A 14,322-nucleotide genomic window follows, 5' to 3' on the forward strand; every position below is an offset into this window, starting at 1 on the left:
ATGAAAAAGAGCAAGGCTGGCCAGCAGCAACATCCAGGCTCCCCGGCTGGGACCTGCCCTTCTGCTTCACCCAAGGCCTGTGACAACTGCTGGAGCCACCGCCCCATGAGAGCACATTTAGACAAAGGCAACCCAAGTGGCTTCTTTAGAAAACGGAGTGAAAATGCGCTTCCACGTGACAAAGCCGAGGAGGAAACTGTTGCCCTAAGCAATACAATGAAATAGCATGGGTTCCAAATGTGCAGAATCCCATTAGAGAGCCGCACGGGTGAGGAACTAATACAGACCCACCGGGTTTAAAGTAAAAGCATACCTTCCCATGGCCAGGGGCGGAGAAAAAGCTCTAAAGCATCCCGGAGTGAGACCTGTGCAAACTCTGGGTGCACTAGGTTATGGGGCGGGAGGCGGGGAGGGCAGATTGGGGGTAGGTTAATACTCACTCACTCAGCCTCTGCCCAAGACCTAGACCCCTGGGCACAAAACTAGCCAGCAGCCAAAACCGGTTTGGCTCAGTGGATAGAGCGTCGGCCTGCGGACTGAAGGGTGCAAGTTCAATTCTGGTCAAGGGCATATACCTTGGTTGCAGGCACATCCCTGGTAGGGGGTGTACAGGAGGCAGCTGGTCAATGTTTCTCTCTCATTGACATTTCTAGCTCTCTATCCCTCTCCTTCCTCTCTGTGGAAAATCAATAAAATAAAATAAAAAATAAACTAGCCAACATCCAGTCACAGTAATAGCAACCGAGGGGCCCGATGCTATCAGACACCACTTGTAAATAAGTAAGAACACTAGGGAGCCCACGTGCACTGTACAAATAAATGCAGGTTTATTTTTCTTCCCTTCATCCATAGTATGAAAATGGCTAGGAAACCAGCTGATATACAAAGCTTTTCTGCAATTATGCTTTTCTTTGAAAAACAACTTATAAAAAAATAATAAACATTTAAAAAATTTAAGTCCTTTTACGTAGTTTACACTTCCGAATGTTAAAAGTCCACGTGTTTCCTAAAATATAGTACAATTTTAAAAAAAAAAAACAACACAAAACAAAAAAACTCATTAAAGTGACACTGATCTGAATTCCACAGGATCCCGGACAGTTAAAAAATACGTTATTCCCTATAAAGTAAATCTGTTCTTCTTCACAGGCAAAACCATAAAGTGTGTCTCTCTGCTTAATTCATTGAGATTCATTTTACTCTCCAGCTAATGACGACAGAAGACTAAAGGGCAATTGATAGTGTCTTCCAATAAGTTAACAACACATATCCAAAATGCTAATCACCACAGGCATGATTCTGGAGGAGGGACAGTATCTGTACACACAGAACACACCAATTATCAAGAGCCAGTGTGACCCATGGTCCCCGAGGGCGAGTCTTCTTCAAGAAGAGGCGACGGTTCTCCCGTGGTCCGGCGGAGGCCGTTTCTGAGCGGGTTCCCCACCTACCCCCACCCCCAAAGTAAACGATCCCAGGGTCACAGTCCAGAAAGGCAGTGCTTGGCCCGGCGAGCTCAGAAAGCTGATGACACTTACAGCAACTCTGACAGCGGGTCCAGTTGAACTTGCCCGGGGAAGGCGAGGAGATCACCTGGGAGTGAGCTTATCAACGCTCCGATGGGGAGAGGATGACATTCCGTTCTAATCACTCCGGGACCAGGCGACCGGATGGGTTTGACTGTTTAACGGGCCGCTAACCAGAGAGGTTAGAGATGGGCGACGCGGAAAAAATTCAATCCCACGTGGAAAGATCCATTGTGCCCAGTGGCATGCGTACCCTCTAAGGGACTCCGGGAGGCTTGCAACCAGGGGAGCAATGGGCAGCGGCAGCTCATCCTGGGATCACCCCCCCAAACCTGTGGAGGCTGGGAGAACAGGAACCTCTCGTCGTGATGAATGTCAGCCCGACAAAAGCTACACTGAATCGGTGCAAGTGTAAGCGCACCACCGTGTCGCTGCTAAAAGTGTTCCAAACACTTGGTAGGAATTTCAGAGTCCACTCGGCTCCGAAAAAAGAATATTACCACATTTCTCACCTGCCTGAGTTGAGTTATTTTAAGCACCCTTTGGGATGGTACCTATTTGGGGTGGGGAGCTGGTGGGATGGTGTGAGCCAGAGGTGCCAAAAAATAAAAGAAAAAATCTTGAGGTTATAAAGGTGTTTTCTTCCTCAAGTTTTCCCAAAATGTTGCATTCTCTTTGCCCCTGGATAGTGTGAGCTACAGAGGGGCGGGCGGGGAAGAAGTTGTTCCAGAGACTGGGTTCAAGGTCGCATTAAGTCGCTACCCCAATGACCCGGTGAAATGGTGTTTCGCGGATAAAACGTTCCTGAGGCTTCCTTTTTCGGTTCATCTTCTAAATTTCATGTTGCCTATAAGAAACCTGACAAAACAAAGAATTAAACACATTTAGAGATTCGTTAACGCGGAAAACCGGGCAAGTGCTGAGATAAAATCACTTGTGTATTTTAAAAAAGAAACTTGTGGGGAAAGGAAAGAAGGAATTCCTGGGAGCTGTTTGTTAGACAGATGTGCAGAGCAAGGATGATGGGCCAGATACAGAAACTCTCCAGGGCAGGAGGCCCCGGCTGCCTAGCAACAGGAGAAACTGGGAAAATAAGAACGTCGCCCCTCGGGGTAACCTGCCCTCCCCTCGCATGTCACTGGTCGTGCGGTGTGGACCCTGGGTCTTTCATGTGGTTTAGACGCCCTGATCTTTTCCTTCCTAGATACAATGACTAGGCCTCAGTAGTATTTCAGCTCCAGGCCCCGAAAGGCAGCAAAACCAAAACCCTTTGGATATCCCCACGTGGCACCATGGCTGCCTCAGAACCAGCTGCACTGACTGAAGACCCCCTGCCCTGCGCGGACCGATCGCCTGAAAAGGTGGAGACCGGCCCCCTAAAAAGCTGCTGGATATTCTACGAAGACCCTCCCCTGAGGCCTCCCCTGAGATTTCCACCTGCAAGACAGAGACAGCTACGCTCAGGACAAAGAACCAGTGCATGCTCTCCCTGCAAGGAGCAGGCCCATGCCATTCCTCCCCCATCTCCTCCCCCCACATGTATGTGTCCCCTCACCTCTAAGGGACCCCAGGAGACTTGCAATCAGGGGAGCAACGGGCGATGGCAGCTCATCCTGGGCTCACCCCCAAACCTGTCTCCAAAGCCCCCTTTTCTCTGACTTCCCAGAGAGCCAAAGAGGCCCAGCCCAGGCTCTCCTGCTGCTTCTGCGGTGCCCTTCCTCGTTTCACCATCCTAAGTATATTCATGCTGCCACCATCAACCCAGTACCCCCAGGGTTTGGTGCTGTGCAGCTCTTCCCTTTGGATCGCCCCATCCCCTTTTCCGTAAATAAATTCCACTTTCTGTAATCACCGTCTGAGATGGCGATTTAGCCTGCCCACCCATGACCGACTTGAACCTTTCATTGCTGCGTTTCCTGAGCTGAAGAGAAGCCACTGCAACGTAAAGGCGATAAGATACTGAAACATCCCGATTAAAAAATATATATAATACAAACTTCAGCCAATTAGCCAGGTATTTTTGCTTCAGGAGGGCATAAAATATTGGTAAATTGGGGAGTGGGAGGGGTGTTTGTTTTTAACTGAAAGATTTTTTCTTTTCCTATTTAATGAGGAGATTGGACCAGTAAGTGTTTACGATCCCTGTACTGCCAAAATGATGTCACAAGCCCTTCTGTATTTCTAATGTATCAGCAAATCAGGTGTCAGCAAGGTCAGGAGCCGATAAAAACAAACAACACAAGATAACAACTTGCTACGAAGGGTCTGAGATGGATGTTCTGAGCCATCTGGTTATCGCAGTCGTGTGGCCGCTGCTGTACACAGCGCCCCACATGCAAATGCGATCTCCACGCGTGGGCCTCCGTAATCCACAGAATTTCAACACAGCCAAGAATACGAATGAAAACCTCGACGGTGAAACTAGTAACCGTTCTATTTGCGTGATGCTTCTGTACCCCAAGGCTCCTGGGGGGTGGGGGGTGGGGTTCAGACCCTTGCCCACCACCCCCGAAAGCATCCTGAGGGGTCAGCGAGTGCTTATAAACTTTCAGGGCTTGTGTACACTTCACATCCCTTTCGGAATAAAAATTTAAATAGCATTCCAAATAAAAACCTCTCTCTGACTTACCGAGGTTTCTGAGCAGTAACACCGCATTTGTTAACTAGGGCAACGATATAGTATAACCGACGTTTTGAATCGGTTTGATCTTGGATATAACGAAATCAAAACCACAAAAAAAAGAAGTGCTTAAAAACAAAGGAAGGAACCCTGTGGTTTTCTGGAACAACTCCCTTCGGCCTCGCCCACTCACCTTCCCCTCTTTGCCAACCGAGGTTCACTAGTGCCACCCAGTGGACTCCTGGAGCACTGCTTCAGCGCCTGGGGAAGGCCCAGAAGGCTCAGTGCTACCAGTTGTCTCTCAAGTACCAAAATGACATCCTTATCTATTCTTTACAGAGCCTTACTACCTGCCTGAAGCTTCAATCTATTTTTATTGATTTCAGAGAGGAAGAAAGGGGGGGAGGAAGGGGAGAAAGAGAGAAAGAAAATCATCAATGATAAGAAAAAAACTGAGGCCAGAGGTGTGGAGGGAAAAGGTATGGCCCACAGAGACACAGGGGCTGTAGCATCCATACAGAAGTTGCTGGAGCTGAGACAGAAGCTTGTCTCAGAGCTGCGGAGTGCCGGGATCGAGGCTGAGCTGCTTTACAAGAAAAACCCAAAGTTACGGAGCCGGCTGCGGTGCTGTGAGGAGGCAGGCCTCCCATCGTCAGTGAGCGGGAGCTCAGGACGGGGTCACCAAGCTCCGTTCAGCGGCCAGCGGAGAAGAGGTGGCTGTCCGAGGAGAAGACCTCGTGAAGGAAATCAGAAAGAGAACGAGCCAGCCCCTCTGCACCTGCTGAACCGTGAAAACTCTCAGAGGAGAGTGGGCGGGCACGACTTCAGGCTGAGACAAAACTCTGCCCATGTCCTTCGCCGTCTTCTCACACTTCCAGCGGGAAACCTGAAGAGCAGTCAGAACCAAGACTCTGTGATGATTTTATTGATAATCACGGGTAATTTTACGGTGCCGTTGTCCATAGGAAGCCCTGGGGGCTCAGTCCAGCCTGGCTCCTAGGCTACAGGGACGGGAACTGATATGGCCTCCTCTACAGGGGGCTACACCAGGAGGGACTGAGCCCCACAACCAGTCACCAAAGGTGCAATAAAATATCTCAACCTCTAAACCTCTTAAAAAAAAAAAAAGCCCTACCCAGTTTGGCTCAGTAGACAGATTGTCGGCCTGAAGACTGAAGGGTCCCCAATTGGATTCCGGTCAAAGGCACATGCCCCAGTGATGGGCCTGATCCCCAGTAGGGGGTGTGCAGGAGGCAGTCAATCAATGATTCTCTCTCATCACTGATGTTCCTCTCTCTCTATCTCCCTATCTCCCTTCCTCTCTGAAATCAACAAAAGTATATTTAAAAAAAAAAAAAAAAGAATTTGCTTGGTCACCAAGCTAGCCAGCACCTGAGCTGGGATTTGAACCCCTTCCTCTGACTCCATGCACAAATCATCATGACTAAGGCCAGTGGTTGGCAAACTCATTAGTCAACAGAGCCAAATAGCAAACAGTACAACGATTGAAATTTCTTTTGAGAGCCAAATTTTTTAAACTTAAACTATATAAGTAGGCACCTTGTTAACTTAATTTTGTGCAAGAGCCAAAGAACCGCATGTGGCTTGCGAGCCGCGGTTTGCCGACCACTGACTTAGGCTATCGCAGGCCACTAGCTCACGGCTGCATTTGCGTAATAATCTGAACCCAAACTTATACATACACAAGCATCACGTTTTACAGTAGAAATCTGCTATTCACAAAGACACAGCTTGGCTCCAAGTCCATGGCTTCAGACCATTTCCTGCTCACCTTCCAGCACATCCTGGACTTCCGCCGAGACGTTTTTCAAGCAGCTATGTAAATTCTGGACTGTGGCGTTGCTCTTCTCCTTCTCCTGCCACTTCTTCAGCATCCAAAACTTACAAATCGTCACATTTTCATTCTTCTCCCGGATATCGTCGATATCGCTGATGTCCAACTCCAGGTTGACAATGGCAACTTTTATCCACTCCTTCCCCAACTTCCCAGCAAGGGTAATCAACTGATCGTCTGTTACCGGGGTCTTTGCTGCATCTAAAAGCAGATGAGGAATTCAGTAGTTCCTCTCAACACTTGGTAACTACTTACAATGAAAATATATCCTCCTCCTATTAGAAAAGAGACTGAGCCCAAGCTGGTTTGGCTCAGTGGGTAGAGAGTAAGCCTGTGGACCAAAGGGTCCCAGGTTGGATTCCAGTCAGGAGCACATACCTCTGCTGCAGGTCCCTCTCTTGCCAGGGCCCTCTAGTCAGGGTGCTTGCAGGAGGCAACCAATCACTGTGTTTCTCTCACATCGATATTTCTCCATGTCTTTCCCTCTCTCTAAAAATCAATGGAAAAATATCCTCTGGTGAGGATAAAAAAAAAAAGAGAGACTATATTTGTAGTAACACTAACTGCTTTTAAAATATATTTAAATGCCAAAAATCCTTGCTTTCCAAACTATCTTAAGAACTAAAGGGAACCCTTTTTATATAGTAACATTAAACTGGAGTATAATGTTCATAATTATAAATGTGACTTTTACAAAGCAGCACAAATCAGGTTGGAATATAAAAATTCAGATACCAAAAAGAATTTATGGGCCTCAAAAAGAAAAATATACAGCTTTGCCCTTGTGACCTCTGTGTCTCCATCTAAATGCTCGCAAGATGTCTGCATCGGCCCTGGCTGGTTTGGCTCAATGGATAGAGCGTCAGCCTGCAAACTGAGGGGTCCCAGGTTCGACTCCGGTCAAAGGCACATGCCTGGGTTATGGGCTTGATCCCCAGTGGGGACGTTCAGGAGGCAGCCAATCAATTATTCTCTCTCATCATTGATGTTTCTATCTCTCTCTCTCCCTCTCCCTTCCTCTCTGAAATCAATAAAAATATATTAAAAAAAAATGTCTGCATCCAAGTCTCTATTGCACCATCTCCTGGCACTAGGGGAACAGCACGTCCTGTAGCAAAGTCATGGGATGGTTATCTGTAATAGCTGTTATCTCCAAGAATCAGCGTTATAATCTTGGAAGAGCATATATCTGCCAATGCAAACTACCGGCCCCATAAAAATATTAGCATTATCATTAAACTAGATGTTGGACGATCGCTCTGTACCATGATGCAGCCAAGCTCACAGGTTGCGGAGTTCCGGGTAAGGATCCTCGAGGCATGACAAATACTGGAGGACGTGAGAAGGGAGTGGGAGGTAAGAAGAATAATTCCTGCCCCTCCTCCAGGGCTGCAACACTGCTGCTCCAAAGACAGCAACTTATTCATGTGAATCTAACTCTGTGCTTGGACCTTTTCCACTTCGGCTTCCTCTCTCTAACTTTCTAGACTGAAGAACGGGTTCTTAAGGAAGGCCTTCGCCCTCTGGTGGTTTCCTGATACATGGCCGACTGCTCCTAGCTCTCGAGACTCCAGTAGATGAAAACGACTGCACAGGGAACCTACTTAGATGGAAGTTCTCAAGACCATCCCAAAACTCACTGTATCACACGCTGGGCCTAAATTTTAACAAGATCTCAAAATAATACTTATCATATTTTTAAAAGCAACACAGTGATATATTGAGTCTGAAACTGCCAGGCTAGTGACTGAACATCTCAAAGAATATTGAGGGAATACCTAATCAAACAAACGAAAAGTCTTTATTAATTAATTTATTTACTTAGATCCTACACTGTTATCAACTCCAAAACAGTTGGAAATCCATAATCTTTCTGGGTGCATTTGATCGTTTTGATTCTATTTCTAGCTACTCGGTATTGGAGCTCATTTTATTATATTTATTTACTAGAGGCCCGGTGCATGAAATTTGTGCATGGGGTGGGGGGAGGGGTATCCCCCTCAGCCCAGCCTGCACCCTCTCCAATCTGGGAAATCCCCCTCACAATCCGGAACTGCTGGCTCCCAACTGCTCACCTGCCTGCCTACCTGATCACCCCTAACTGCGAGCCCTGCAAGCCCAGTCATCCCTAACTACCTCTGCCTGCCAACCCAATCACCCCTAACTGCCTCCCCCAGCCCCCACTGGCCTGGTCGCTCCTTACTGCCCCTCCTGCCAGCCTGGTCGCCCCCAACCCCCAACTGCCTCCACTTGCTGGCTTGGTCGCCCATAACTGCTTCCCCTGCCAGCCTGGTCACCCCAAGCAGCCTGCTGTTTGGTCGTTACTGTTATTGTAACAGCGTCCCCAGACAATTTGCATATTCCTCTATTATTAGTATAGATTTATTAATATTTTAAAATATATTTTTTATTGATTTCAGAGAAGGGAGAGGGAGGGAGATAGAAACATCGATAATGAGAGATAATCACCAATATGCTGCCTCCTGCACAACTCTTACTGGGAATCAAGCCCACAACCTGGGCAAATGTGCAGACCAGGAATCGAACCCTGACCTCCGGTTCATAGGTTGATGCTCAACCACTGAGCCATGCCACCTGGGCTCATTGTAAATAGCCAAATAATTGCATGAAACAGAAAAACTTGCCCAGCCAGCATGGCTCAGTGGTTGTGTCAACCCATGAACCAAGATGATACCAGTTTGATTCCCAGTCAGGGCACATGCCTGGGTTGCAGGCTCGATTCCCCGTAGGGGGCGTGCAGTAAGCAGCCCACTGATGTTTGTCTCTCATCAATGTTACTCTCTCTTTCCCCTCTCCCTCTACAACCAATAAAAACATAAAGAAAAACTTGTCCTATAAGTCAATCAAATAAAAACTATGCCCCACTCAGTTATAAGATGAATAATTTCTGAGGATCTAATGTACAGCATGGTGACTAAAGCTAATAATACCATACAGTATTATATACTTAAAATTTGCTAAGAGAGTAAATCTTAAGTGTTCTCGCCACTAAAATAAAAAGTAACTGTGAGGTGATGAATGTATTAACCTGATTGACAAATATTTCATAATGTACATGTATATCAAATCATAATGTTGTACCCTTTAGTATATACAATTTTATCTGTCGAATTATCTCTCAATAGAACTGGAGAAAAATTGCATCTCGATGTAGTTATGTTTTAAAAATAATTCCAGAGCCTCACTTATTTTGGTGTTGACTATTAAAAATAACAAACATCTCTATAGCAATATACAGTAAAACCATTCATGTCATCCTTACCATCTCCCGCTCTTGAAAGTGTAACACAGATATCTTATTTCATTTTACAGAGTTTGCCTGCTTTTATAGATTCATGCCTTCTTACAATAACAGTAAAAGAAAAGGTACTTTGGTGTAAGGGTTCATTTGAAGATGTATATGAGGTTCCTAACTGCTTGAGATCTTGTCTCATATAATTTGAGTCTGGGCTTTTAAATTTAGATTTGTGAATTCTCGTTGGACTTGCATTTTGAACTACGAGTTCCATCTTTCTGGCGCCTTAAGAGTATTGTTAAATGTTTTAAATCTCCATTGTGTTTTCACAACTTTTGAGCCTAGCTGAGACCTGCCTCTAATGACTGAACTGGAGGTGCTTCACCCCGAAATAGCTAACAACTGTGAAGCCAATGAACGCACACATGGACATTCACAATCCCATTCATTCTGCTTGAATGGAATGCTCACCGTCTCCTACACGAGGCTCCATGCTCCATGCTACGGGAAATGTAACGATGGATAGGTACAGCCCTACCATTAAGGACTGCAAGGAACCCTCTACCTCACAGTCCTGCTGAGGGAAGGGGAGAAGCAGGGGATCAAATGGGAAAATAGGCCGGGGCAGGCCAAGAGGGACCCTTATCCAGGTCCGAGGCGCTGGGACACGTGTGCCCACAACCGGATGTGGTGCCAGGAACACCGATCCGAGAGCATGTGTGATGGATGAACGTCGACGGGAGAGCCCGGGAAATGACTGATGGCCGCTGAGGACAGCGTTACAAACCTGACGTGTCAACCTGCTTCAGCCTTTTAGCATTGATCTCCTCTTCAGGCAAAGTGCTACTTACTTTACGCCGCCTTTTACCTTAAAAAAGAGAAAAGGATCAACAAGTCTGCTTTCCATCGTGTTTATTACCCTCAATCTGGATTTTTTTTTTTTTTTTTAAGTTTCATCATCCAGGTAGAAAACAATTGAACATGGATTCCAAGATTGTCCAGATGATTGACAGAGTCACAGAGCACTTAACAGATCCACAATGCCGCCACCTCGGCGCAGCAAAAGACAAATCCCGGCGGACGGGAGGAACACAGAGTGGGCACGACTCGCCTACTGTCCGGCTACCAGCACTTACCACTTGTGCTGCTCTTGGAAACGTTCTGACTCTGTTCGTGTTGAACCCAGTCACCTGTCAGAGTACAGGAAGCATCCCTTAGAAAAACTGGCACGAAATCAGAATTCAAGAAATCGACTTGTGGAAGCGGGTGAAGCTCTGGGGTCTTGGCAACCTCTCTGCAGTTGCATTTGCGCACATATCAAATGCGACACCCCAAACACATGAGTTTGGGGCGTCACATTTGATATGTGCGCAAATGCACTGGGCTTGAATTTTTGAGATAAATAATGAGCAGGAGAGGATGTTGGGGGGGGGGAGGGGGGGCACTATCAGAGGGCTTCCCAGCCCCAAGAATTTGAACAGGGGGACACAGGGGCAATGGGCCCTCCCAGCAGAGCTGTAATCGCAGAGAACGGGAACTATCCATTGAAGGCCGAAGAGGGAGAGTCAGCCAGTGAGACACGCAGTCAGCCAAAATGCAGAGCTACATCCGGGGCATGTCACATGCCCCTAAAATATCTGAGATCCAAGCCTCAGAATGGTAAGAAAACAACAACTCCCCAGGCCAACTCCCCCACTGTCTGAAGTCTCCACAGACGCCCTGAGCCATCCACAGATCCCCAGGAGCTGGGTGTGGGTGCCTGAGAATCAGGGCCGCACTTCTGTCCCAGGATCCCAGGAGTGGCGCCTTCCCCTCCACCGGATCTTGAAATGTTATGCTGACGGGACAATCACTCTATTTGCTTTTCCACCCCAAGCCCCCACACACCAGTTTTCCTTTAAGATATAAAACACTTACATTCTCTCAGTTTGGCTTTCCACACAATCTCGTCGGAATCCATTTCGACCAACAGTAATTTAAACTCCATTGGTTGCTCCAAATAAACTTCAATATAACTTTTCAGTTTTAAAGTGGAACCATCCACAAATTCAATTTCCTTAAAAAAAAAAAAAAAAAAAAAAAGTGATTTTTTTTTTTTTTTTTATGGCAAAGTTGTATTCACTCACTGACGACATAAAATGCCGTCAATGGGTGTCAAACATAATAAATGTGAGCCATTATTAGATAGGTTAATGCTTACTTGAATGCTCACGGACACCTTGGCCCCGGAAATCCCTTTCCTGAATCAAACACCCTCTTATTCTCTTGCTTCCTTTTCTGCTACATTTTCCTAAAGCTTAACTTCTCAGCCCTTTCCTGATTTCATGTTTCCTGTTCCCAAACTCACCCACCAGCCGCCCTTTAGTCAATGCGTTTGAACTTCCTCACCTGCTCTGGCTTAGATCGGGTTATGCAATCAGGATAGAACAGATGCAACAGCATGCACAGACTGTGCTGCGTGTTTTATCCACACTTCCTCCCTGCACGTCTTCCCCCACCAAACCCTCTTTCTATTTTATGGGTAAAGAATCTCAGAGAAGCAAATTAACTTGCCCAACTTCACATGTAGGAAGTGGTAGAATTTAATGTGCGCCCACATCTTCTGACGCCAAAGTATGCACTCTTCACCGCTACACAGCTGCCTCGTGCCTTATGAAATGCATTTTTTAAAAAGTACAACTCGTGCGCTGTTTTATTGCATTTCACCGATGTTAGGCTCTTTACAAGCTGAAGGTTTGTAGCAACCCTACAGGCGCCATTTTCCCAAAGGCATTTGCTCACTTCGTGTCTCTGTGTCACGTTTTGGAAATTCCCACGGTTCAGACTCCTTCGTTGTTATTATACTAGAGGCCTGATGCACAAAGATTTGTACAGGAATAGGCCTTCCTTCCCCTAGCTGCCGGCACCGTCTTCCCTCAAGCACCCAGGACCCAGCTGCTTTGCTCCGGCTGCTGCCAGGCACTCGGGACCCAGGCTGCTTCCCTCCAGCCGCCACTGTCACCCACCAGACACAGCTAAGGTGGTCAATGCCACCTCAGGGCGACTGGTTGTTTGGTTGTTTTGGTTGTGACGTGACGCCTCTTGGCCTTTTATTATAATAATCTGCAATGGTGATCTGCAATCATGATCTTTGATGTTAGTATTATAAATATTTTGGGGCATCACGAATTTAATCAATAAGTATATGTGTGTTCTGACTGCTCCAACAACTGGCCGTTTCCCTACTTTTATCCCTCTCCTCAGGCCTCCCTATTCCCTCAGACACAACCATATTGAAAATAGGCCAATTAATAACCCGACTATGGCCTCTAAATGTTCAAATGAAAGGAAGAGTCATACGTACATCTCTCACTTTAGATCAAAAACTTGAAATTTTATTGAGGAAGGGATGCTGAAAGCCAACCCAGGCCGAAAACAAGGTCTCTTGCACCAAATAGTTAGTCAAGTTGTGACTGCAAAGGAAAAGTTCTTCATGGAAATTAAAAATGCTATTCCAGTGAACACACAAATGATAAGAATGTGAAACAGCCTTGTTGCTGATATGGAAAATGTTCTCATGTTCTGGATAGAAGATCAAACCAGCCACATCATTTTCTTAAACCAAAGCCTAATCCAGAGCAAGACACTAACTCTATTCTATTCTATGAAGGCCGAGAGAGGTGAGGAAGCTGCAGAGGTTTAAGGAAAGAAGCCATTTCCATAACATAAAAGTGCAAGGTGAAGCAGCAAGTGCTGATCTAGAAGCTGAGGCAAGTTATCCAGAAAAATCTAGACACGATAATTAAAGAAGGTGGCTATACCAAACAACAGGTTTCAATGTAGACAAAACAGCCTTCCACTGGAAGAAGGTGCCATCAGGACTTTCATGGCGAGAGAGGAGAAGTCAATGCTTGACTTCAAATCTTCAAAGGACAGGCTGACTCCTTTGTTGGAGGCTAATGCCGCTGGTGACATGAAGGTGAAGCCAATGCTCATGGACCATTCTGAAAATCCCGGGGCCCTTAAGGATTATGCTAAATCTACCCTGCCTGTGCTCTGGAACAACAAAGCCTGGAAGGCAGCACAGCTGCCTACAACATGGCTTACTGAATATTTTAGTTCACTGTTGAGACTTATTGTTCAGGAAAAAAAAAAAAAGAAAAAAAAAGTTTCCTTTAAAAATATTGCCACTCAAGTGTGGAATCTTAGATGGAAGGTGGGGGAGGATGGGTGGGTGGGAGTTAATCAACCAGGGACCTTGAATGCATATATGTATACCCATGGATGCAGACAGTGGGGTTCTAAAGGCCTGGGGAGGGGAGGGGGGATATAGGAGTGGGCTGGAGTCAATGGGGGAAATAGGGATCATATATAATACTTTCAACAACAAAGAATTATTAAATAAATAAATAAAAACATTGTTTCTCATTGACAATGCACCTGGCCACTCAAAAGCTCTGTTGGAAATGCACAATGAGATGTACGTTCCCATGCCTACTAACACAATACCCATTCTGCAGCCATGGATCGAGGAGTAATTTCTACTTTCAAGTCTTATTATGTAAAAAACACACTTCCGGCCCTAGCCGAGGTGTGGCTCAGCAGAGAGAGTTTTGGACTGCAGACTGAAGGATCCCAGGTTCAATTCCAGTCGAGGGCATAGGCCTGGGTTGTGGGCTCAATCCCCAGTAGGGAACATGCAGGAGGCAGCCGATCAATGATCCTATCATTAATGTTTCTATCTCTCTCTCCCTCTCCTTTCCTCTCTGAAATCAATAAATATATATATTACAATAAAAAAAAAAAAAACTAAGATAGCAGGCACCCAACTTTCAGCAACTTCCACCTGACCATTCAGCAGCCATCAACACTGAGGCAAGACCCTCCATCAGCAAAAACATTTTGACACGCTGATGGTTAGCATTTTTTAAGCAAGAAAGTATTTTTTTAATTAAGTATGTACATTATTTCTTTATTTATTTTTACTTATTTCAGAGAGGAAGGGAGAGGAAAAGAGAGATAGAAACATCAATGATGAGAGAATCATTGACCGGCTGCCTCCTGTACGCCCCACACTGGGAACTGA

General features: G+C 46.0%; 1 protein-coding gene across 3 annotated transcripts in view; it reads right to left on the bottom strand.

The window, feature by feature from the left end:
• Window positions 1-803: 803 nt before the first annotated feature.
• Window positions 804-14,322, bottom strand: part of LOC118723655 (caspase recruitment domain-containing protein 8) — a 42,639-nt gene continuing 29,120 nt past the window's right edge. For 2 of the 3 annotated variants that reach the window (XM_036446208.2, XM_036446205.2), the window contains 5 exons: window positions 11,175-11,313; window positions 10,394-10,447; window positions 10,045-10,125; window positions 5,939-6,202; window positions 804-2,384 (listed from right to left, as the gene is read on the bottom strand). In XM_036446208.2, the coding sequence (XP_036302101.1) occupies window positions 2,374-2,384; window positions 5,939-6,202; window positions 10,045-10,125; window positions 10,394-10,447; window positions 11,175-11,313 (549 nt within the window). In that variant the 3' untranslated portion in view covers window positions 804-2,373. Of the gene's footprint in view, window positions 2,385-5,938; window positions 6,203-10,044; window positions 10,126-10,389; window positions 10,448-11,174; window positions 11,314-14,322 lie in introns of all 3 variants that reach the window. The other variant, XM_036446206.2, reaches the window with a different exon arrangement.

The sequence above is a fragment of the Pipistrellus kuhlii genome, unplaced genomic scaffold (assembly GCF_014108245.1).
Source record: "Pipistrellus kuhlii isolate mPipKuh1 unplaced genomic scaffold, mPipKuh1.p scaffold_m20_p_2, whole genome shotgun sequence".
Taxonomy (NCBI): Eukaryota; Metazoa; Chordata; class Mammalia; order Chiroptera; family Vespertilionidae; genus Pipistrellus; species Pipistrellus kuhlii.